Source organism: Mytilus trossulus, chromosome 2 (genome assembly GCF_036588685.1).
Source record: "Mytilus trossulus isolate FHL-02 chromosome 2, PNRI_Mtr1.1.1.hap1, whole genome shotgun sequence".
Classification (NCBI taxonomy): domain Eukaryota; kingdom Metazoa; phylum Mollusca; class Bivalvia; order Mytilida; family Mytilidae; genus Mytilus; species Mytilus trossulus.
The window spans coordinates 4,470,938-4,495,003 of record NC_086374.1 but is presented as its reverse complement, the minus strand read 5'-3'; the positions used below and the strand labels follow the sequence as shown (position 1 = coordinate 4,495,003).

At 32.2% G+C, this 24,066-nt stretch overlaps 2 protein-coding genes across 9 annotated transcripts in view; both read right to left on the bottom strand.

Annotated features, from left to right (window-relative positions):
• LOC134706318 (uncharacterized) overlaps positions 1-17,478 on the bottom strand; it is a 32,832-nt gene extending 15,354 nt beyond the window's left edge. For 4 of the 7 annotated variants that reach the window (XM_063565155.1, XM_063565152.1, XM_063565157.1 and 1 more), the window contains exons 1-3: positions 9,913-10,139; positions 4,496-4,707; positions 4,112-4,246 (exon numbers count right to left, since the gene is read on the bottom strand). In XM_063565155.1, the coding sequence (XP_063421225.1) occupies positions 4,112-4,246; positions 4,496-4,688 (328 nt within the window). In that variant the 5' untranslated portion in view covers positions 4,689-4,707; positions 9,913-10,139. Of the gene's footprint in view, positions 1-2,056; positions 2,251-4,111; positions 4,247-4,495; positions 4,708-9,912; positions 10,140-10,298; positions 10,319-17,338 lie in introns of those variants that run through there. The other 3 variants (XM_063565153.1, XM_063565154.1, XM_063565159.1) reach the window with 3 other exon arrangements.
• Positions 17,479-20,616: 3,138 nt separating this feature from the next.
• LOC134706317 (protein Star-like) overlaps positions 20,617-24,066 on the bottom strand; it is a 28,410-nt gene continuing 24,960 nt past the window's right edge. The window contains exons 3-4 of one of the 2 annotated variants that reach the window (XM_063565151.1): positions 23,069-23,263; positions 20,617-22,839 (exon numbers count right to left, since the gene is read on the bottom strand). In XM_063565151.1, the coding sequence (XP_063421221.1) occupies positions 22,444-22,839; positions 23,069-23,263 (591 nt within the window). In that variant the 3' untranslated portion in view covers positions 20,617-22,443. The remainder of the gene's footprint in view (positions 22,840-23,068; positions 23,264-24,066) is intronic. The other variant, XM_063565150.1, reaches the window with a different exon arrangement.

The window sequence follows — 24,066 nt, the reverse complement described above, 5'->3', positions numbered from 1 at the left end:
AATTAACTGTGTAAAAAAGCAGCATCATTACATTAAAATAAGTACTGGAATATTAACAAATTACTCAATTAACATTAAAAAATTTGACAAGTAAAAAATTCCTAGTGAGCAAAGTTTTGGCACTAGCTAACACTAAAAAATCTAGCTTGTTTTTACTTCTAGCAACATCAAAGTTTCTTCTGAATCACATGTGAAGATTGATCACATTACTACCAGTTACATTAACATCAAGGTCAAGAGGAAGCTTCTACAACCCCTACGTGATTTCCTGTCTAATTATTGATATAACAAGTATATATGAATAACACTACCTTCAAAGTACAGTAACCTTAAAATTGTATTTGTGATGAAATCGGATATGGTGGTAAAATTTTAATAAACAGAATTTGATTATCAGTTGGGTTTTCTATGAGAAATGCAGACTTCATATATATTGACATAAACTAAAATCATGTATGCATAACATATCAACCACTTGAACATCTATAACAAGAGACTTTTACAAGTATGCTTGCCTTGTTCAATCTATCCCTCCAAGCCTAACCAACCTCAAAGCCTTGATCTAATGGAATATATTTCATGATTTTTTATCATGATGGACTATTGGTATATGTAAACAAATGCTTAATTAAAACCACACAGTTATTTTTGAATTAACAGTAACCTGTGGATTTAACAAAAATTTCATCTTAATTTTGAGAGTCCTGAGTAATTTCTGTACATCTGTTAGGGGCCTAATTACTTGAAAGTTTTATACATGTTCCTGAAACTGTTTTTAAGCTATTTTCACTCCATTCTTAGATACATAGAGGATCATTTTTCTAAGATTAAAAAATCAAGTGTAGACTTCTGAAGAAATTGTATGACTTCAGTTCAAAAATAGATCATGATAATTGTTATCGAATACAAATATGTGTCTTCTGTTAAAAAGAAGGGCAAAACATATCACTTGCAACTAATCAGTTTGGTTATTTCATGCAATGTTTTAATTTAGATTTTCTAGACTGATGTTAAATGTGAAAAAAACCTGATACAGTGTTATTATCTCCCCTTCACTGTATAGACTTTAACCCCTCTTTTAAAAGGTCTAAATTTCCACAAATTTATGATTTCTACACCCATACAACTTATTACCAAACTGAAACTGATATTCCCATTTAACAAACAAGGAAATTGTTGAAGTCTGTAAGTATTTCAACAGCTACCTTTTTTTGTAGCCTGACATTTTTTTATCAGAAAGAACAATGCACAGTAAGGACATATTTACACAGGAAGTTGATCAATTTCCTGTTTAATCATTGTTGTCTATTGATTTTAAAGATATTCATACAACCCCCATACATGAGTGGGTTTATCACATGTCTTACCAAATTACATTTTGATAACCATGATAACCAAAGAAATACATAATAATAATGTAATTTCAAAAATATGTTTTGAGTAATAAAGTGAACAAATGTCCCTGTATTGCATGAGACACACAAGTCTGAAAAGGTTATACTTATAGTAAAATCAAATTAAAATTGAACTTGTGTCTATTACTTAGTAACAGCATATACATTTATTACAATTCCAAGAGACTTTGTTCATTTTCGTTATCATCATCCTCATATCTAAAGTTTAACAGATGTATGTACATTTACCATCAACCTTCAACCTTGAGAGGTTTAGATATGAAAAATGTAATGCTGAGCTTTGTAAATTGCATGTGCTAACTCTTAAAGACAAAATGTTTTCACAATTTTACTATTTAAAGACATAACAAGGCTAATATCTAAAATACCAAAAAATACAAACTCAAGGTTTATACATTTCTGAGCACCTGTATATGTAATTAGTAACAAGAATAAATTACCTGCATAAAATATGAACATGCCAAAAATGTTAGTTTATGTTATTGAAAATAAAAATAGATGACAATTATTTTACAGCATCTTTTAATAAAATCACATGAGAATTTTCTGAATGAGTAGAATAAAAATTATTAAAATTATACACCTTTATCTGATGCATGCAATTCTGAAAATAAAAATCCCATGAAATAAATTTGTGTTACCAGTGCGAAAATCATCAACAGAATGAGAGGTTTTTAATGTTTTCCTCCTCAGAGTAATAGTTCTAAACTCTAAGCTCATCTTTCTACTTCTCTCCTTTCTAAATTCAACAGTAGGTCCTGTAAACAGCATTTGGCAAAGTTCTAAGCTATAAGTTACATGTACTAATACAAATATAGGGTATACAGGATAAACTTTTGTAAAATGGCAAACTTGTATATAATAGTATTTTATTTTTACACTCTGATCAAAACCTTAGGTTTGCAATATTAATAGATTTGAAAAAGAAGACAAGATAAAGATAATCATATTCTGACATGATATTGTTTACAAGACCTAATAAATTATCCAAAAGTAGTTTAGCAGTTCTAAATGAAACAAAAACAAAATAGACAATAGTTCAAAAGAAAGAGAATAATATAATCGACATTAAACTATTGGAACACTCTGCTTTGGGAGTCAGTTTTTATAGAATCTATCACAGAAACTAATCTTGAGATCTATTTCTTCCATCTAAAATCTGTGTATGAAGGTTCAAATTTATAACTCTGCGCAGCAATACAAATAAATATTCAATCTCTTAAGGAGGCTCGCGGGTATACAATTTTCGGAAAAAAATCAAACGTTTATTTTTCATTACAAATTTTATTAATTACCTTAAGAAGTTGTTACTTTATCATATAGTACAAAAATTATTCCCAAATATCAATACGTGTTGGCCCCAGGGGACTTATAAAATGTAGATTATCATTGAAAAAGCTCAAAATTATCTCCCTTTGGTGCAAAAATGCCATTTTTTGGCATGAAAATTTAAATATCTTTTTTAACTCATCGGTGACCTATATTTTTTATTGTTATTTTCGAAAAAGATGTACATAAGCTAAATAATTGTAAAATTTTAGCCATTTCTGTAATTTAGTTCTTTTTTAATTTCTATATTACCGCTTTTTCTCCTATTAGTACAACAGAAAAAAAGGACATTAACAAAAATGTATGCTTTTTTCGAAAGCAGATTGTGAGCGTAAATGAACGGTGACCCCATTTTTTTATTTCATTTTTCTATTAGGTATAAGATAAAGTTAATTTATAGAAAAATATAGCGAAATCTTATATTAAATAAAAAAATTGATTTAGACCCGCGAGCCCCCTTAAAATCAAATAAATCTTAAAGGATGATACTTGTATTGTTTTAATTATTAGTCTGTTTAATTCAAAAGTTCACTCTGTCGTCTAACTATTTAATAATTGATATTACACGAATTTTGCAAACCATTCAGCCACCACAAAAAGGCAAGCTAAGTTCAGAATGAAGAGACCCATTTTTCAAGCTAAGAAAAAAGCAAATTTTTAACAGTATGAATGATGTGCGATTGGTTAGACTATGACTGAGAAATTGATGATTTAAAACGTTCTGTTTGCCTACAACTTAAAGCATTTGGAAAAAAAGGCTATCATGTTAAGAAGGGAATAAGATGATTTTAAGATCAGACTAAGTGTTCCAAGTGAAATTTTGGAAAAATATAAATTTCAATTAAATAAAAGAAATCAGCTGTTTTTTTTGCTTTCTAATTTTCATATTTCTTTTAATGTAGTATGTATTAATAAAAAGATTGTAGAGAATGGTCTAAATGGATATATGGTACCCTAGTGTATACAAATTAGGATAAAAAGAATATCTAAAGAACGAGCTTTTCAGTAAGGCACCTCAAAATGTATGCATAATAAATTGAGGAACTAACATTTGCACAAATGTTTAAAAAATGCATTGTAATGGCCAATTATTTAGGTTCCTGAAATCCTTAAAAAAATAATAGATATGAACAAAACTTAATTGATAGCTTTTCAAAAATGCAGCATAATAAGTTTAGGCAGGACATTGATTAAACTCTTTACCAAAGTTCTAGGAATGCACATTTGATCTGTAAGTTATTTTGTAACCACAGTTTGATAAAATGGTTCAACTGCTACACATCCTTACTACAATGTAAATTGGTGTACATTTACTTACATATATTGATGTATGTATCATTAAGTAATTGGTCATGAATTAAACATACCATCATCTTGTGATCCTCTCCATTGGTTAGGAATATCTGAATGAGCGTTGCTGGTACGCCCTGCTACAGTAGCAAACTTCCCTGGTCCAGGTGGGGGTGGTCCTCCTCCTCCCATAGGACCTGCAGGCTTTTTACCTGTAAACAAACATTTATAATTAACAAAATATTTCACAGAAATCCTTCTTTTATTAAGTGATTCAAATTAAATACTATTCATCATTTCATGTCAAATTTTGTATTTCAAAAAAGGTAAAATGGATGGATGATTGACATGCATACTCACTTCATAATGATAAATTCATATTCAAAATAAATGGAAACAAAATTTGGTGTCACCTGACAACCACCAATAAATTATTGAAAATGCATTAGTCTTTTACTTGCCCCCTACTACTGGTGTACTCCTATCATTGGTTTGTACTTTCTTTAACTTGGCTCCTTTGAAGTTGTTTATCTGACCCAGTAGTGCCCCTCTGTCTCTGTTGCCAGAAGCTGGTTTACTGGCTTTACTTGAAGATGGAGGGGGCGGTCCTGGAGCTGAGGGCGGAGCAGGAGGCGGAGGTGGTGGTGGAGGCATGCTTGCTGAGTTCTATCGTCTGAAAACAACAAATACGTTCATAAATGCAGACAAATTTAATAAGAAACAACTTTGTTACTTTTGATTAACTTCCGATATAAATATGATGCTCAAAATATTTAGAAAGGTTGAGGTACATTGTATGCTGTTAAAAATGAAATTCTTTTTCTTTTTGACACAACATTTGTAAAAGGTATAAAAGGTATCTTTTCAAAGTAGACCCCTATCTAAATATTTAGTCTGAGTGATGCATAATGTATTTTGCCAGACCTTGGTTCAAAACAAAACTGGTTATTCCATCACGATTGAAATATACAATAAATATACAATGTATTCATTAGGAGCTTTTATGTTGTTAGGTTGGTCTAAAATTAACCCAAAAGCTGACTTTATTTTAAAGTGTTGTATATGATGGGAGTTGTCATTGATGTGGTATCTCCTCCATCTCTGTATGATAACATGACAAGATGCCAGGTTAACATCTTATTATAATAGCAAAGATTAGGTTTGGATAAATAAATATATATTATTATAATTAATACTGTGACTGTGCAACATTACTTTTGACTGTTCAAATTGGATTGACCCTATAAATATATGTGATACACAGTATCTGACTGACACTGTCACACCTAACTTGTTACAACATTTATAAAGTGCTTCTGCAGAATTTGATATACATGCATTTGTATAGGGGGAAAATGACTAAGATTAAAAAGTACAGGTAAACAGAATTTATACATGTTATATGTTGCCACTTTTAAAATTAAAATTGTTGGTTTTTACCCAAAATTATTTCATTTGAAAAAGTTGTTCAAGAATACCATGATACAGTATAAAGAAAACAACTATATATATATCTTGTATTCTTGTTTCGAAATATAAATCTTATAATCTTACTTGAACTTGATTGATAACATGATAGAAAAAAACATTATTAAGTAATGCCTTGTATCCTGTCTGTTTAGTGATATAGATGTACAATGTATACTATTTAAGAATTGAATGCTTCCTTTTGTAAATTTATTGGGTGGTAAAAGCGTTGACCGAAGTACATTTTGTATGAAGCGCAGAAGCGCTTCATTCTAAAAATGTACGCACGGTCAACGCTTTTACAACCCTATAAAGTTTCAAAAAGAAGTATTCAATACTTATAATTACATTTTTTTAGCTAAAATCATGAAAACACGATTTTTATCCAGTTTTATTTAACAATGTTTAATTCACCTGTGCACTTTTTTGTGGGACCTCGTGTCATCATGCATGATAAATGTTATTGTCTGATGCAATTGTTTACGGAATAACATGTTAGCCAATCAGAATAACGTATTATAATGAAACTTACATCTAATGTAATTATTTATACATGTATGCCTTGTACAAATCTTTTCCTTCTAATATGGAGTTCATCTTCATGTACGTAACAATGTATAAACTGAAGTCCATTTAGTTTATATGATCCTTTTATTAGTACATATGTGAATTAAACTCATAACATCTTTCGTTTATAAATAATGCATTCACTCTGAACACTTCAAAATCTGATCAATCAAAACTGTTATGAAAATAATATGAAGTTTATATGAACTAGTGAATGTACTTACAAGATACTGAGAATAGAGGTCCCTTCAGAAATATATAACTTGCTTTTTCATAGAAAATTAATTCAAAATATATACAGAAAAATCCAACAAGCATCCACAATCATATAATCATGATAATATGACTTTAGGTTTCTCTTGAACATGTTTTTAACATTGTTGACCACTGACATGATTGGCATGTGAATATGGCTTACGTAAATGGTAATAATTTCAATGATATCATTTAACTGAAAATGTAATCCTTTCATAGAACACATTATCTTAAACATTTTGTTAGAAGTTCTTACTCTCAAAAACCAACAGTATTTCCCTTTCATCATTATCAAGGCAAACAAGTCTTTTTATGCTTTAGATGCAGAAATGCCTACACCCAAATTAAGTAATTATTCAATCAAGCTAATTTTATTAAACTAATTCTGGTGAATCATAGTAAAAAGATGACATTTGTTTTAACAACAGTTTCTTTATTACTTAATGAGTATGTACATTAGCCATAGCTCAGGTTTCAGTAAATATATAATGCACATCTCCTTTAAACATGTTAAACAGTTGCACTTGAAAGACGTGTTGGGATATAAACAAAATATTGCACATATTTTCATACTTTGCCAGAATTTATTTTATATTCTGCTATTTTCACAATATATTATAAGTATATATTGTGAATTTTCAAGCTACAAATGTACATGTCAATGTACCATGGCTACAGTTTGAGATAAATTCTGTAAGGATTATAAGGAAAAAAGAAAACAATAGAGTTCATATTCCATTATAATATAAAATTATCTGAAGCTTTTTTTCAAGCTACAAATGTACATGTCAATGTACCATGGCTACAGTTTGAGATAAATTCTGTAAGGATTATAAGGAAAAAAGAAAACAATAGAGTTCATATTCCATTATAATATAAAATTATCTGAATATAAGTCTAATCTAAGTATACAACAAAGTAATAGAACCATTCTGTATAAAAAGCACAATTGATATGCCAGTAAGATACATGTATGTACCCTGCCCTTTGTAATGAAGTGTTACTGTATACATTTGTACCCATGTACTGTAATACATGGTATAGAAGTTGAGAACAGGAGCATGGTCATTGGTATTTTTACATTAAATGGATGTGTACAATGTATTTCAGGCTTTTGTATATATGTTCCTGTTAATTAATAGACAGAACATGGTGTCATTGTGGTACAACATTAAGAAATAGTCAGTACCATTGCTCCTATTCAATGTTGGAATCATAATGACAGTGTATGGTCAATCACACACAAACGATCTTATCTTGTGCCAAATCTAATCCAGCCCCATGTTCATTATCGATTGCCCCCCCCCCCCCCCATGATGATCCAGTTCATAATAAAATTATGTAAAATTACTATATTAAACAGTATTCATTTAACATTGGCATCAATATTTCTTTGTATTTTATCAATGTGTAGTTTACTATCCATATTCATACCTAAATTTCCAAAAGCGATCTAGTTGCCATTTTTAATAGCTTTGTTCCTTACAACATGTACAAAGGCACTCATTACAAATAAGATTTATATTTCAAAACAAGATATATATAGATGTTCTCTTTATACTGTCTTCTTCTTGAACAACTCAAATGAAATAATTTTGGGTAAAAACCAACTATTTTGAATTTAAAAGGGGCAACATACATGACATATAACATGTATAAACTCTGTTATCCTGTACTGATGTCATATATTAAATTTATACAGGTTAGGGGAGGGTTGGGATCCCCCTAAAATGTCCCCCCCCATTATTTAAGTATGTGCCTGTCCCAAGTGAGGAGCTATAAATCAGTGGTTGTCGTTTGTTTACATGTATGTGTTGTATATGTGTTTTTTTCCTTCATTTTTTTTATATAAATAAGGCTGTTAGTTTTCTCGTTTGAATTGTTTTACATTGTCATATCTCTGGACCTTTTATAGCCAACAATGCAGTATGGGCTTTGCTTATTGATGAAGGCTGTATGGTGACCTATTGTTGTTAATGTCTGTGTCATTTTGGTCTCTTGTGGACAGTTGTCTCATTGGCAATCATACCACATCTTTTTTTTATACTCATTTTTTTCCTAAATGTTTCTTCTATAAGAAGCAATGAGCATGTATTAAATTTTTCAATTAATGACACATTTAGCTAGATCTATTGTTTTTTTTAACATTCAGGTACAAAATTTTAAAGAAAATCAGCAAATGCATTGTACATGTTTCCAACATAGAAAAAATTGGCGATAAATTCTGTCATTCAGAAACTTCTTTGTTGATATGTTTACCACAACATCAAATCCTCATACAAACTGAATGTATGATCATGAGCATTCCTCTCTGCCATTGTAATTTTTTTTCAAATAGAGTTGTTTAATTTCAAATGGAAATCAGACTGGTATTTACTACAAGCCATTTTTTTTTAATTCTTGTAATTCTTTGGAGATCAGCTGTTTTGTCCAAGCATGTATACTTTAATCTATTATCATATCATTGCGCGCGTACTAAAATCTATTATTTGGTGCGTCTAAACAAAACATTTCAAAAACCTAGTAATCCCTATAAAGTTTTAGTATTTTGAGATATCAGAATATAGACAGTATATAAGTTCCTAATGACAATGAATGATACAGCCAGCCAATCTTGACAGACTATAGTTTAAACATATTTATTTTTAAGTGGATTCGGAAACAAGTATTGCAACATGTATTTGTCCTGTTCCACTTTGCGGGTGTGAGGGCTGCCTTGAAGCGGCATTAGCCTGCTCTTTTTCAAAATCTACAAGGGTGTCTTTAACATGCAAGAGATATGGCTCTCTCTTAACATGGGTCAGCCGTTTATCATCCCCTTCCAACGGACTATCATCGTTTCCTCAAGACCATACTCGCAAATGGTGTCAAGGGAGAGCAGAAAATTCAGTCCCTGAAATTTTCATCCCAGAACGAGAATCAAACCAGGAACCTTTGAGTCAGTTGTCCGATACACTAACCAATACACCACGGCTCTTAGGTATCAGACTTTAGACAGTATAGTTGCTAATGACAATTGCAATGAATGACACAGACAGCCAATCTTGAGTTGCTTTCTAACAACGAGTTAAACTGGTTGACCCAGGTCCATTGGCATTAACAATGTTCAATGATGTTAACAAAAATTGGTTCTCAGTGGGAAGTAATAACATTAGAATTGTGAAATAGGAAAATTACGGGAAAGTGCAAATTTTTACAGCAGTCTATTATCTTAAACTAAATAGACATCTATGTCATAGTGCAATGTTTTGACAGAACTTGTGCTGTTTAAATAATAGGGGGGGAGGGGGGCGTCCAAAGTGTAAATACGTCCATTTCTATAGAATATTAGAGATGTGGGGTGTAATTTTTCTGAGATAACAGGGTAGATTTTTTTTTTATTAGGTTTGTCATGGCTAACCAGGAAATGAGTTTGCACAATGTAAACAAATAGGTTTCCATGCAAAGTATCTTCGGATACAACGGAAACTTGATTAAACAATGTTGACAATGAGGAAAGAAAATCGAAACTTTAATGTAAGACCGTTGGCAACAAATAAGTCACATAAAAGGGTGACCGTGTAACGAGCTATTTTTGTTATTTTCCTACCACTGAGTTGCGAAACAACTGGACAAACCAACTGTTTGTCGCTGTATTATGGTTTTGTATTTTGCATATTCATCCAGCTTGTTTCACTTAGTTATCAACAAACATAAATATGGTACTTCAAATAACCCGGAAGAGAGTCTCCAAACTTTTTTGTCAACAGGAACTACATCAGTAAACCTAAAGATGGCGTATCAAATAAGGGCAATTGGTCATCACGACACCCATATCCGCGGAGAATTAGGTCACTCTAAATCATTGAAACGTTTTAATACAAAAAAGAACATTTCAGTAGACTTTCCTTTTTTTTATTTTAAATTTAACAGCATTCTGTTAATGATGAACACAATTTTAGTATACCAAACTTAACAAACAGAAAAAGATATTACCTTCTGCTTCATCTGCGTATAAGCCTCCTGTCAGTAGGAGCACCTCCGTACGGAGTGAAATCACGGATTACGTTCCACATAAGATCACATAATAAACAGAGACATTTATAAAATGGGAACAGGGACTTTCTATACTAAAAAGTCCCTAATGGGTCGTTAGTATAATAATGACAGCTTAGATGGACCTTAGAAAGTCACCATTTTGTAATGTGCGGATAATAAAAAGTGAAAATCTTATCATGGCCTACTATATATTTCAATTTTGAGTGGTAATATTTTCTTTTATTAAACTTAATTAGTTTAAACAATATTTATTCAAAAATTGCATGAAATATAAATATACAATATAAATACAGGGATTCGGAAACAAGAAAAACTTATATAACTTCGTCTCCCTTTAAAAAAATGACAAAATTAGGAACATAGTATATAAGAAACTCATATAATCTAATTTTCAATTCACATTTAACATGTTTATTCTGTGGTTTGTCCGTTACTCAGAAGTCAGTTTGATTGAAAAATGTGATCAACTCTTTTTATCATAATTATGGTTCATGTATCTGAGAAATATGTAAATGTTCCGAAAAAAAGGTAACACTGCTTGAAATCAAAGTTTCAACATCTAAATCGACATCGACATAAAGATAATTGTTATGGACCAAATCTCCCTGTCTTTGTACAACTTTAAAAATATTTTCGTTTTCCTCATCACTGTCACACTGATGAGTTCACTACCTGATACTAATGCTTGTACATTATATATTGGTAGTGTAGAAATGGTCTGTGCCCTGATGAGTCTATAATTATGACATTCTAGCAAATAATGTTTGCTGCTCTCAACTTGCCCACATTTACAGAGGCTGGAAAGAACACTATTTTTTTCTGAAAAGGTGTTCATTTAAGCCACTGCAGTTCAACCGGAGTCTGGCGTGAAATATTTGGCCTTTTCTACAACCAGTATTATAATATGTAGGGACTTTCTTAGTATCTCGATTTATGTAATTTTTAAGTGTAAATTTTGATGGGTTACATCTAACGTCTTGTGGAAGCCTGTTCCATTCACGAATAACAGATGGTAGGAAAGAGTTTTGATAAAAGGTAGTTCTACAGTTCAAATTTTGGACTTTAAATGCACTTCTAGTAAATTATAGTTATATAATTGATATAGTTGTTGAGGTACGAGACTACAAAGATAATTAGGAGCTTGCCTGATCATGAAACATTTCGTGAAATTTAATAATTTTATGTCTGGATCTTTTTTCACTCAGAGATACCGGCCAACCAATATCATTATAAAGATTAGATTTAGAGCAAAGCTCAGTGGCACCTGTGACTATACGAGCCGCTTCTTTTTGAATGCTCTCTAGTTTGTCCTTTAAATAAATTGGTATATTATCCGACACAGTATCCGCATATTCAAGAATAGGCCTGATAAAACTGATATATATAACTTGTAGATTATTACGCGATAGAATTTCTTAAACTTGTGCTGGTCTTTTTTTGATAAATAAGTTTGTATTATCTTGCTCGACCGAATTTATAAACAGAGACTTTTTTGTGACGTCAAGTCATAGATTGTCAAACTTTTCTTGCATGATAAAAATCAATGATTAAAACCAAAAAAATTGCAAGGGTTCCGCGGAACCCAGTGTCTCGCCTACTTTTGCTGAAAATCACAGGCTCAACAAAAGTGAGAAAAAAGCAATAAAAATATTCCTTTTGATACTATCTGTTGATTGTAAGAAGCTTATGTTCCAGTTTGGTAAAAATCCAGAATAAAATACAGATACCCAGTTAAAAATATTAACAAAATTTCCTTCTAAATACTAGCTTTTGATCATAAACAAGCTTCTGTCTAGTTTGGTACAAATTAAAAGTAGTATAAGAAAGTTATTAAATTTTTAAAAAATTTAACCACAGAGTGAATGTGTTGTTTCCTGATGCCCGCGTCACACTGTCCCGATTTTTAAGCCGATGGTTACACGATTATGGAAAATTTCAAATCGGGCCTGATCGTATCCAGATCGGGCTATTCGTAGTGCCATCTTTAACCATCGTAGAATTATCGGCCACTTTTTCAAGCCTTCGAGGACAACTTCGGGAAGGGTTCTAAATTTTTCAACATGTTAAACAATCCCCGAAGGTACGCCCGACGTTGAGGGTTCGTATTGAGTTCGTATCACCATCCTCACCATCGTAATGTCACCGGGAATGCATCTTTGAACATTGTATTGCATTCGTGTTTCCGTCGTTTCCATCGGGCAGTTTTGACATTACGATGTCTACACGAATGAATCACGAAGCTACCCGAAGGTCTTACGATGGCAACACGACTTCCTGAAGACCTCGTAAACCCGTCGTATTGCCATCGAAAAAAGTACGAAGGCGACAAGATGGAACTACGACGGCAATAAATCCAGCTAAATGTAAGTTAATTTTCGCGCTGTTCAAATACATTTCAAGTGCCATGCGCAATATGCACTTGTCAGTCTAATAAGAAAGTTAAGAAAGACGTTCACAAAACATGGACATTATATCATATGATTCTATGAGAACAAGAGAGGCGACAGCTTTGTTTCTATTAAATTAAATGGAACAAGAAGAACAGCTATTACAGGCTGAGGATTTACTTTCACAAGTAAAATATTACTTTTTTGTCAAATTTTCATATCAAGTAACATAATGAAAATAATAAACGCGCCTCGTACACCAACACTGCTGGTTCATGTATATTGGGAAACCAACTTTTACGTCATTATTCTGATTTTTTATGTATCGTCTGAGTTGTTATTACACGAATGTTTACTCCATAACCATTTTGTTTTCTTTATGTCATATTTTGCCGCATTTGTTGCTTTCCCAACATCCTTTCTTTTGTCTATATTATTATGATATTCTTCTGGAAAGAGCTCTTTTTGAATAAAAGGGACGAACCCATTACATCACATTAAAGATAGATCAGTAAACATGCCAGTGGGCATTATTATGGGTGATTATTCAGACTAGTGCACACATTTTACAGTTCAAACAAGGTAATGCCGAGCGTGGCATCCCCTCGTATGTAACATATTGGGGACAACTATGGACACTTTACATAAACTATCTTTTTTAGAAATCAACCAAAACATTCAGTAACTGGAAATAACGTTTTTTAGACATCGTATGGTCATCGCGCCATCATCGTAATTCATCGTGTAGCCTTCGTAATCCATCGTGTAGACTTCGTGAATCATCGTGTAAGCTTCGGCTGAGATATGAAGCTTAAATACTCGTCTTCGGTTAACCTTCGTATGTCCATCTTTTGCTATCGTATATAATTTCGGCACCATCGTATAGACTTCGTTATTCATCGTTATTGCTTCGGTCACCTTTTGGTATTTAAACTTCGTACGAACTTACAATTTTCGCATTCGGGTGTCCATCGTATATAAAAATAAGACAGTGTGACACGGGCATGACAGAAAATCTAAGTCCTTTAAAAGTAAAATACGGATTTTTTTTTTACAAAATTTACTACTGTATATTATCTTTTGATCATAAACAAGCTTCTGTCCATGTTTGGTACAAACCCAGGATAGTTTAAGAAAGTTGTTAACATTTTAAAAACTTTAACCACAGAATGAATGTAATGTTTCCCCGCAGAAAAACTAAGTCCATTTATAAGCAAAATATGGTAAAATGGAAATTTATTATTACAAAATTTACTTCTGGATACTATCTTGTGATCATAAACAAGCTTAACTGTCCACATTTGGAAGTAATCCAGTATAATTTAAGAAAGTTATTGAAATTTCAAAAACTTTAACCACAGAGTGAATATTTGTGGACGCCGCCGACGACGACGACGGAATGTAGAATCGCTAAAGTCTCGCTTTTTCGACAAAAGTCGAAGGCTCGACAAAAATGATACTTCTATAGAGATGATTTTGAACTTTTGGCCTCTGAGACATTTTGAACATTGAACAGTAAAACATGTGAAGAAACGAGTTTTGTTGACTTGTTTGTCTTTTCGTAACATTTGTATTCTTTTTTAGCGATGGCGTTATCAGTTTATCTCTATATTTTAAGAGTTTGTGGTTGTGGAGGACAAAGTCCTGTTTAAACTGTGTGTAAATTAAGAAATAATTCATGGAAGCCATAGATTATTGGAAATTTACACATGGCCTGGGCCGTGATATTCGAATTTTATCCTGAGCGTTAGCGAGGGATAAAATCAACGAATATCACGGCCCAGGCCATGTGTAAATTTCCAATAATCTATGGCTTCCATGAATTATTTCGATTCTAATAGGACAAATACGATCATTAAAAAAACTGAAGCGAGGGTGGGTAAATCTGTGTGTATGGCTGTTCTTTTTTACTCCCTGTTAGATAAAGCTCATCATTTTAATAGATCCGTAGCTTGCACGGATTATTTCGTGAACAACCGCTGAAAAAAAATATGTTTCATTCTCAAAACCAACAATTGTCATGTTGATTTATATGTTTTTCCCGTGAGCTACCGTCAAATCTAAAGTTGACATTTCGTAACCAATGAGCCGCCATGTTGACTTGCTGAAATCAGTACATGTATATGCGAATAATGCAATAGAATAGAAAATCAAACATAACCTACCTTAATAATCAATTTTAATACAATAGTAAACGACATGTCAATAGTTAACGTAACAGAAAACGTTCAACTCTAGAGTTTTCATTTGTATGACGTCATGTTTTGAAATGACTTAAATGCGCCAAAAACATTAATAGACTTTCGCGGAATTTTATTTTATTTTTATTTTGTTGGTTTCTCCGAGCTCTTATGCATGACTTCTTTTTATTATGCATCCGAATAAGAATAAAAGTGATTTTGTCTTTTCTGAATTGCAATTTTTAAAACAATTAAATCGACAAAGGGTTTGCAAATAGGTTTCAATACATGTGGATTTACGTGGGAAGTATATTGTAACAGCCATTATTGTGTACACCACGGAGTCTGCGCTAAGTATAGATATATCGAGAATTTTATCACAGTGTTGTTTACAAAGCGAAAGAAGCACGTCATATTAGAATTATCAATAATTCTGTTTCTCGGCCTTTATTGCTGCCCAAGCAGTAAGTAACACACAGTTTAAACAGGACTTTGTCCTCCACAACCACAAACTTTAACTGGTCTCTTTTTGGCATTACACTACAAGCAAACTTAAAATGATCAACACATACTGAGAACAGCATAGCAAATGGCAAAAAATATTTAGGCTTTCAGAAAAGAAATTTAATAAAATAATGTCATAAAATCAACCCATGACATATCTTGCGTTAGTTTGATCAAAACTGGAATATATTCCAGTATTTATGGGACCCTCATAAAGCTAAACAAACTTCTACAATCGAGATGGTCCAACCACTATAGATGATCAGCTGTCAGAAATGTCTGTAAAAGTTGTCATAACATACATGATAAATATGCCAGCCTCACGCCCTATACTTACTGGATGTGTGACGAGATGATTGAAGCTGTTAAACTTAATGTTCTACTTGATGATATTTACGTACGTTTCGTCAACAAAGTTTATCGACAGGTTGTATATATGTATTCCTAGGGGAACTAATCGGGCACTTTTAATAACAGACCAGTTTTTGTATTGTTTATTACCAAACTCAGTACAGACCCGTTTAAATCGCATTTGATTGACAAATTCAACAACACCTACTGTTATCTTGATGATATTTCGTTAAATAATCAATAATTTTCTAAATATTATAATAGCGAAATTTACACAAAGGAACTAACTTTTAAATAGATAAAATTTAAATGGAAATAACTGTCCGTTTCAAGATTTAGATATTTTGCTTTCAATTTACAATGGAAATAAAATTGAGAATAGAAATGGGGAACTTTGTGTCAAAGAGACAACAACCCGACCATAGAAAAAAACAACAGCAGAAGGTCACTCCACATTACAATGTACGGCAAATTGGACAATTTTCAGTTTCCTATTGTTAATTTTCCTTTTTAATTTGGATGGTAATGTTCCTTTGGCTGACCACGTTTCGGTGTTTATATTGTACAACTTGTTCGCTATGCCCGTGTCTGTTGTGGTGGTTTTTTTTTTACTTTGATGAACGTATTCCATATATAACTGGTAAAGCTTTCGTTACCATAAATAACTTAAAACCTTTACTAACTTCTTCCATAAATACAAAGATTTGGTTTTGAAGTTTGATTGTACGGAGATGTACATTGTTTACCGCGCACTGCTAATCTTACATATCGATCCTAATTCAACTCTTTTATTAGATCTTTGAATATTGTTTCATTGCCGTATAAACTCCGCCACATGCTGTATGTATGTGCCTTGCTCAAATCAGTGGTTGTCATTTGTTGCTGTGTTACATATTTGTTGTACATTTTTTTGTACAAAATATGCAAAAAGACAATTTACCAATAAAGAATTTTGAGATCTACAAGTTACAAATTGACAATTAATAATGAAGAATGTTGAATTTTGTTAACAAAAAACAAGTTACAAATTGACAATTTACGAATGAAGCATTAAGAAATTGCACAGTTACAAGTAACAAACTGACAAATTACCGTTTAAGAATGTCGAAACTACAAAGGTGCAAGTTACAAATTGACAATTTACGAATTAACAATTTAGAAATTACACAGTTACAAGTTACGAATTAAGAATTTTGACCCGTTGGCTTTCCATACTAATAAAGGCTTTTATGCATCTAGAATTCTATTTGTTGGCATAGTAAACAACCCTTTGTTTCTATGATTGGTGCATGTTATAATGCTCCTTATACACATTTTATTCATATGATCAAGGATTTGTATAGTAAGAAACGCAAATCTAACTTACCCTCCAGAACAACGGGGATCACCCCCAGCAAGTTTTGATGGGGTTTGTGTTACTTATTTCCATAGCCGGATATTTACCTCGAAAAAAATTCGATTAGATAACCTTACGGACCAATATCATATACTATTCAAACATGTATAGGTTTGAAAATCATATCAGAATGTATATAGAATGTAACTATGTACGTACGTTATGGTACCGCTGCCTTTGGACTGTTAGTCTCTGTAACATAGCAATGCATATCGGCTTTTTATATTTCCTTCATGTGAGTGCTGAGAGGAGATTTCTCGACTTTTAAAGACTTTATCGTTAACGGCATCACAAAGGCGAAGACGTCACATAGAACCGACGATATAATCTATCATGATCACGAGGGAATCACCGACGCTGCATGGACCATAGGTACTTGTAGACAGGATATTTACATTTAGTTTCACTCTATTTGTATCACCAGTTAAAAAATGAATTAAATCGTGTATATAATTCAACCATAACTTCCAAAGGGAATATCTATTATATTCTCATGTTTGTCTTTTCAAAGTGACCAGGCGCACTTGAGTCAATTTCAACATAGTATTCGTTGAATACATTGCTACTATTTTGTTGAGTGTATTTTCTGTGGTATATTATTTTATTTTATTATTTTTATAACACTTGTTACATATCTTTTATTGTGTGTGTATTGCATATGTTGTTGTTTATAATATTATTGTCTGTATGGTATGCCCTCCTGGGCCCCTAATTTGGTAAATAATTTGATAAAATAATTTGGTAAATATATTTTTGTAGTGTGTCTATACTTTCAGACTTCGTCGGTAAGGATCTTGACCAAACAAAATGCATGTAGTTAATGTCCAATATATACATGTTTATTGTATTCATTTATATTACCACTTTCATAAAACCAACACGATGTTGTAGAACAAAGTTTAAGCTTTTTAATCACAATGTATTACAATTACATGTCTATAAGGATCAAACAGTTATTTACCGGCATGAATCAGAATAATTTTATCTTTTGAAAGTATCTTTACACCCACTACTAAATATAAAAGTGCTTTAGAGCTCTGAACGATAAAGATTCCTTTCAAAATGTTTCGAAGTTAAGCTAAACAAATTAAAAAATTGAGTTATCTTCCTTTGTACATGATTGAACCTATTTTTTTGTACAACAAAATGAAAACAAACGTCTGAGTGTCTATAAATCTATATAAACAACCCAACGAGAAACACCTATGTGCCTGCTAGTTAGTTCAATAGGTTGAGGTTAGTATGGTTACAGTTTAAACTTAAAGATCACTTATCATAAACTATAGGCTTCTGAGAGTCCCTGTGAATTTTAAGACTCAACTGTCAAACCTATATCTTGTTTAGCTGAATGTTGTTGTTTCTTCTTGCTCAGTTGTCAAACATATATCTGGTATTAATGATAATTTTTGCAATCAGAGTTCCTTCCTACATATTATATTTTTTAACATAATATGCAAAATGAACACATCAAAACTGCAGTCTCATGAACTGTTGGCACCAAATTGGTTCTTTATCATAAATATACTACTAGTAGATTCCTAGTAGTTCACCTTTAATTTGGTTTACAAAATCATTGTATTGTAAATGTTTTTTTGTTGTTGAAGGTTCTCTGGTGCATGGGCCAATAACAAACCCAATGGTGATTTTTTTAGTATTCAATGAGAATTATTTCTTGTTGAGGGAACTCAGTACCTTGACCTGATTCCCATTGCACATGGATGCATATTTTAATTTAGTAATATAATGTTCTTTAAATTATGCATTTTTTAGTTAAAGCCTATAGAATCATTGTACAGAGTACAATCCCTTCTTACAGGAACCATCTTGCCTTATACCTCTTAATTTGGTTCATTCATCAATAGCAATTCATGATAGTTATTTTTAGCAATAGGTCAAACATTTTTCCTATATAGACAAATTGTCAAGTGTACATGTCATCTGAGTTGGGGTATAATAACAACAACATGGATGACATAAAATCCTCAGAATAGGTTGACTAGACCAAAACCAGCGCCATTTTTTGTGCACTTTTTGTGCTGCTCATGGTATTTAAATATCGGAAGAAAATCACATTCAGTAGGCCAACCACAACCTAATTCATATTATAATATACATGTAACCTTTTATTGAAGAACTTATATGAAATGCAATTTTCAAAACAATAAAAAGATATGGTATGATTGCCAATGAGACAACTCTCCACAAGACACGAAATGACAGAATTGTACCTCACAATAGGGGAGATTTTTTTTTTTATAGAATTTTAATGTCTAAAAACCATTATAAAGGCAAAAATAGGTAAATCAGAATGTACCTCATATATTTATATGTTGTACTATTACACCTCTATCCTAGGTTAGGGAAAGGGCATGTTTATCTGCACCACATTCAATATGTGCCTGTCCCAAGTCAGCAGCCTGTAGTTTAGTGGTCAGTCAGCAGCCTGTAAATTTTTGGCCCAAGTCAGCAGCCTGTAGTTTATTGGCCCAAGTCAGCAGCCTGTAGTTTATTGGCCCAAGTCAGCAGCCTGTAGTTTAGTGGCCCAAGTCAGCAGCCTGTAGTTTAGTGGCCCAAGTCAGCAGCCTGTAGTTTATTGGCCCAAGTCAGCAGCCTGTAGTTTATTGGCCTAAGTCAGCAGCCTGTAGTTTAGTGGCATAAGTCAGCAGCCTGTAGTTTATTGGCCCAAGTCAGCAGCCTGTAGTTTAGTGGCCCAAGTCAGCAGCCTGTAGTTTATTGGCCTAAGTCAGCAGCCTGTAGTTTAGTGGCCTAAGTCAGCAGCCTGTAGTTTATTGGCCAAAGTCAGCAGCCTGTAGTTTATTGGCCTAAGTCAGCAGCCTGTAGTTTATTGGCTCAAGTCAGCAGCCTGTAGTTTATTGGCCCAATTCAGCAGCCTGTAGTTTAGTGGTTGTTGTTTGTTGCTGTATATCATTTGTTTTTCATTTATTGTTTTGTTCATGAAACTAGGTACTTTTCTTGTTTGAATTGAATTGCATTAGTCATGTAAGGACATGTATACAGTATATGCCTACAGGTGCTGGAATTTCTCGCTACATTGAAGACCTGTTGGTGACCTTCTGTTGTTGTTTCTTCTATGGTCGGGTTGTTGTCTCTTTGACACATTCCTCATTTCCATTCTCAATTTTAGTATAGCATTCCATGTGGTTTGGGTCTTGCTCATTCTTGTAAGTGATACAATGACCTATAGTTGTTAACTTGGTTTACTTCAGACGGGACCAATTCAGGAAACAGTATATACCAATTAGCAGGAACATAGTTCTGATTAAGAGCAAAGCTGTTTTGACTTTAACATTGAAATTGACTGAAACCCATGGGTTTGAGGTCAGTCTCTGGGGCAGATGGTTAAAAAAGTCATAATTTTTTAAGGAAAAAGAAACATCTTGTTTGAAAAATAAATATACATTTAATTCTATAAAACTTTAAAGTAACAGCAATAGTATAAAATAAAGAGATTCAAAATATAACATTGAAAAAGAGTCCCACAAGGGAACCAAAAATAGAATATATAAAAAATGTTTACATGTATTTCTCTTTCAAAAATCACTGGTATCTGTAGAATGGAGTCAGTAAAATAATTACACTGATTAATTTGATATATAATACTCAATGATTAATATGGTGATATTCATAGACAAGTTTATGTGTCAATCAGATGCAATGCCCTCTAGCAGTATTGCATTTCCATATTCAGTGAACCTTCAAATACATGGGTCAAAATAATTATTTTCCTTATACTAGTAATTTTAAAAGTAAAAATAATGAACGTTCAAGTTGTGATTTGAACAAAACTCCATGGTTAATTACCCAAACCCAAACTTTCATCAGTTCTTAACCTAACACTTGTGGGAGAGGAATAAATAAATGAAAGAAAGGACCAACAGACACACAGACTAGAAAACATAATGCAGCCATACTATCATAGGCAGGGTCACTAGGACAAAATTAACTGTTGACACAGATTAACTTGCCAAATTTTTTCCTGCAACCTTTTTTTTATTGTCACAGTATTTTGATTTTTGTATATGATAAAAAACATAAGAAAGGAAAATAATAAAGATTATAAATAAATAGTTTAAAAGTTATAATTTCATTAAAACTTTTTTCATTTCAAGAAAATATATATATATACTAGTTTCAGTGAACATTCAAATACATGGGTCAAAATCATTATATTCCTTATACTAGTACATGTAATATACACCAATTAATGTGTTCTGCTGTATTTTTGGCAGTGATAAAATACCCTTCTTAATGTCTTTATTATCAAATAATACTTTAATATTATGATCTTTGGTTTACGCAATGAAAATTTGACTAAATGATAAGAAATGTGGCATGATTTTGACACAATCTCAAGTAAATGCATTTAATTGTAACCTGTAATTTTTAAAAAGATTGACCTTTTTGAAAAACACCTTTAATACAGCAAACATAATTCTTCAAGAGAAATTTCAACTACATTTTTAAATTTCTTAAAATATAAAGGATCAAGTAACAAGTAAAACTGCGAGCTACTGCTCACTGATGATACCCCCGCCGCAAGTGGATAATATTAAAAGTGTAAAAATATGCAAGTGTTCGGTAAACAGAAAGTTGAGTGATGAATCTGAAAACGCATCACACGGTATAGCTGACTTATATAAATCCTGAAACCAAATTTCACAAATCCTTGTATTGTAGTTCCTGAGAAAAATGTGACGAAAATTTTCAACTTGGCTATCATGTGTAAAATCATACAAGTGTTCGGTAAACAGGAAGTTGTCAAGTGATCAATCTGAAAACGCATCACACAGTATAGCTGACTTAGATAAACACTGAAACCAAATTTCAGAAATCCTTGTATTGTAGTTCCTGAGAAAAATGCTACGAAAAAATATTCATGGGACGGACCGACGGACTGACAGACAGAGGTAAAACAGTATACCCCCCTTTTTTGAAAGCGGGTGTATAATTAGATCTATGTACTTTTAAATGACTCTTGCTTGCCGACTAGAGAAATAACATGACTGTTCAGCTAAATTTAAAACGTTAAGAAAGGTTGAGGAAAACTTTTGAAATGATAAAATTGCTTATAGTTTGTCTCAGATCTTACAAATGTGATTGTTAAACAAATCTTCAATTCCTGAAAGTTTTCGTGTAAAGATATTATCATTTAGATTGCTGCTTAAAGTTTTCCTGTGACAATATTATCATTTAGATTGCTGCTTAAAGTTTTCCTGTGACAATATTATCATTTAGATTGCTGCTTAAATTGTACTACCATCAGCTACACCTTTCTTTCTAAAGATTAAATTGTTGACACCCCAGTTATCTTTGGAGACCTTGAGAATAACCTCGTAACCTTTACTCTGTAGAAACCTTTGCATATCAGCCCCACCTGCTCCACCGTGTGCATATTCTACTGTCATCATCTTTATATTTAACTTGTCAAATGGTATTGTCTTTAGAACGTTAACTTCATCTCCTTCCACGTCTAAACTGAAGAAATCAATGGTTGTTCTGTTCAATGCTAGCATCAAAGAATATAATGGGAAACATTCCATTTCTACCAAATCTGTATTTTTATGATTTCTTTTTACCCAATTTTCAGACTGTGCATCATGAATAGCACGTCCCATGTTGAAAGCTTTGTGAAACTTGGCCTGAAAAAGTAAAACAACATCATAAATAAAGTAAATACTTTGACCAAATTTTATGAAAATTAAACGAGCCAAATTAATTTTAGTGAAAATGTTGGATACTACATCAAGTACTAAGTCTATATTAATCACTAATTTAGAAGGTCTAACTATGACATGAAAACTTCTATCATAAATAAATTTATAAATTAACATAGTACAAAATATTGTTCTGTAGGTCGTCATGGTTTACCTTAAATGGTGTGGCCCTTGGACTGATGCAGGCATTTATTGAAAATGCCTTTCTATTTATCTTCTTTAATTCAGCATAGTTGGTAGGATCACCTTCTATCAACAAACCGTTCCATTTACGAACTCTTTCAAAAAACAAGGAATTTGAACCCTTTTCTCCATTTAAGGCCCCACATTCAACGTAGAATCCACCTTCCTGAAACAAATAATGACAGTTGCAATAAACACAGTATTCCATTGGCCTATTGGCTGCAATATCAACATACATGTATATTCAGGTTATTGAGTAGTTCAAAGAGAGTATTGAAATGAAAGTGATCTATATTCATACACAACAAGCTTTTACCAATTTTGAAACCAGGGGTACTGTTGGATTTGTAAAACATTGAGTAAGCAAAAACTAAATATCTGCAGTCGCTCATTTTTTTATGCTTGCATGGTTGCTGCAGTGATTTAATTTCAATTAGAACGTAAGCAAACAAGTATGTAACTATAAATAACAAAACAAAACTATTTACCTCATTAAAATTATCGATAAGATGTACATGTACACTATTAAGATGCAAATTATGAAAACATTGATATTAAAAGAAATTATTAAATCATTTTTTTCTAATGTCTATGCCCTTTTAAGTGCATATAACTTATCTACACTGAAATTGATAATTTGGTTGACAGAAAAACCAAAGAAAATGGCATGTAATTCTAGTGCATAATCATGGCTAAAAATATTGGTATGAAATATTCCTTAATCAGCATTTTTCTCATCACTTGGTGTCCATCATCCTTAACTTTTACAAAAAAAAAATGTATATTTTGGCTTATAGCTCTGAAACCAAATTTAAAGCATTTAGAGCAAATCTGACATGGGGTGAAATTGTTAACTAGGTCAAGATCTATGTGCCCTGACATTTTCAGATGAATCAGACAATGGGTAGTTGGGCTGCTGCCCCTGAATTGGTAATTTATTGGTTATTATCTTGAATACTATTATAGATA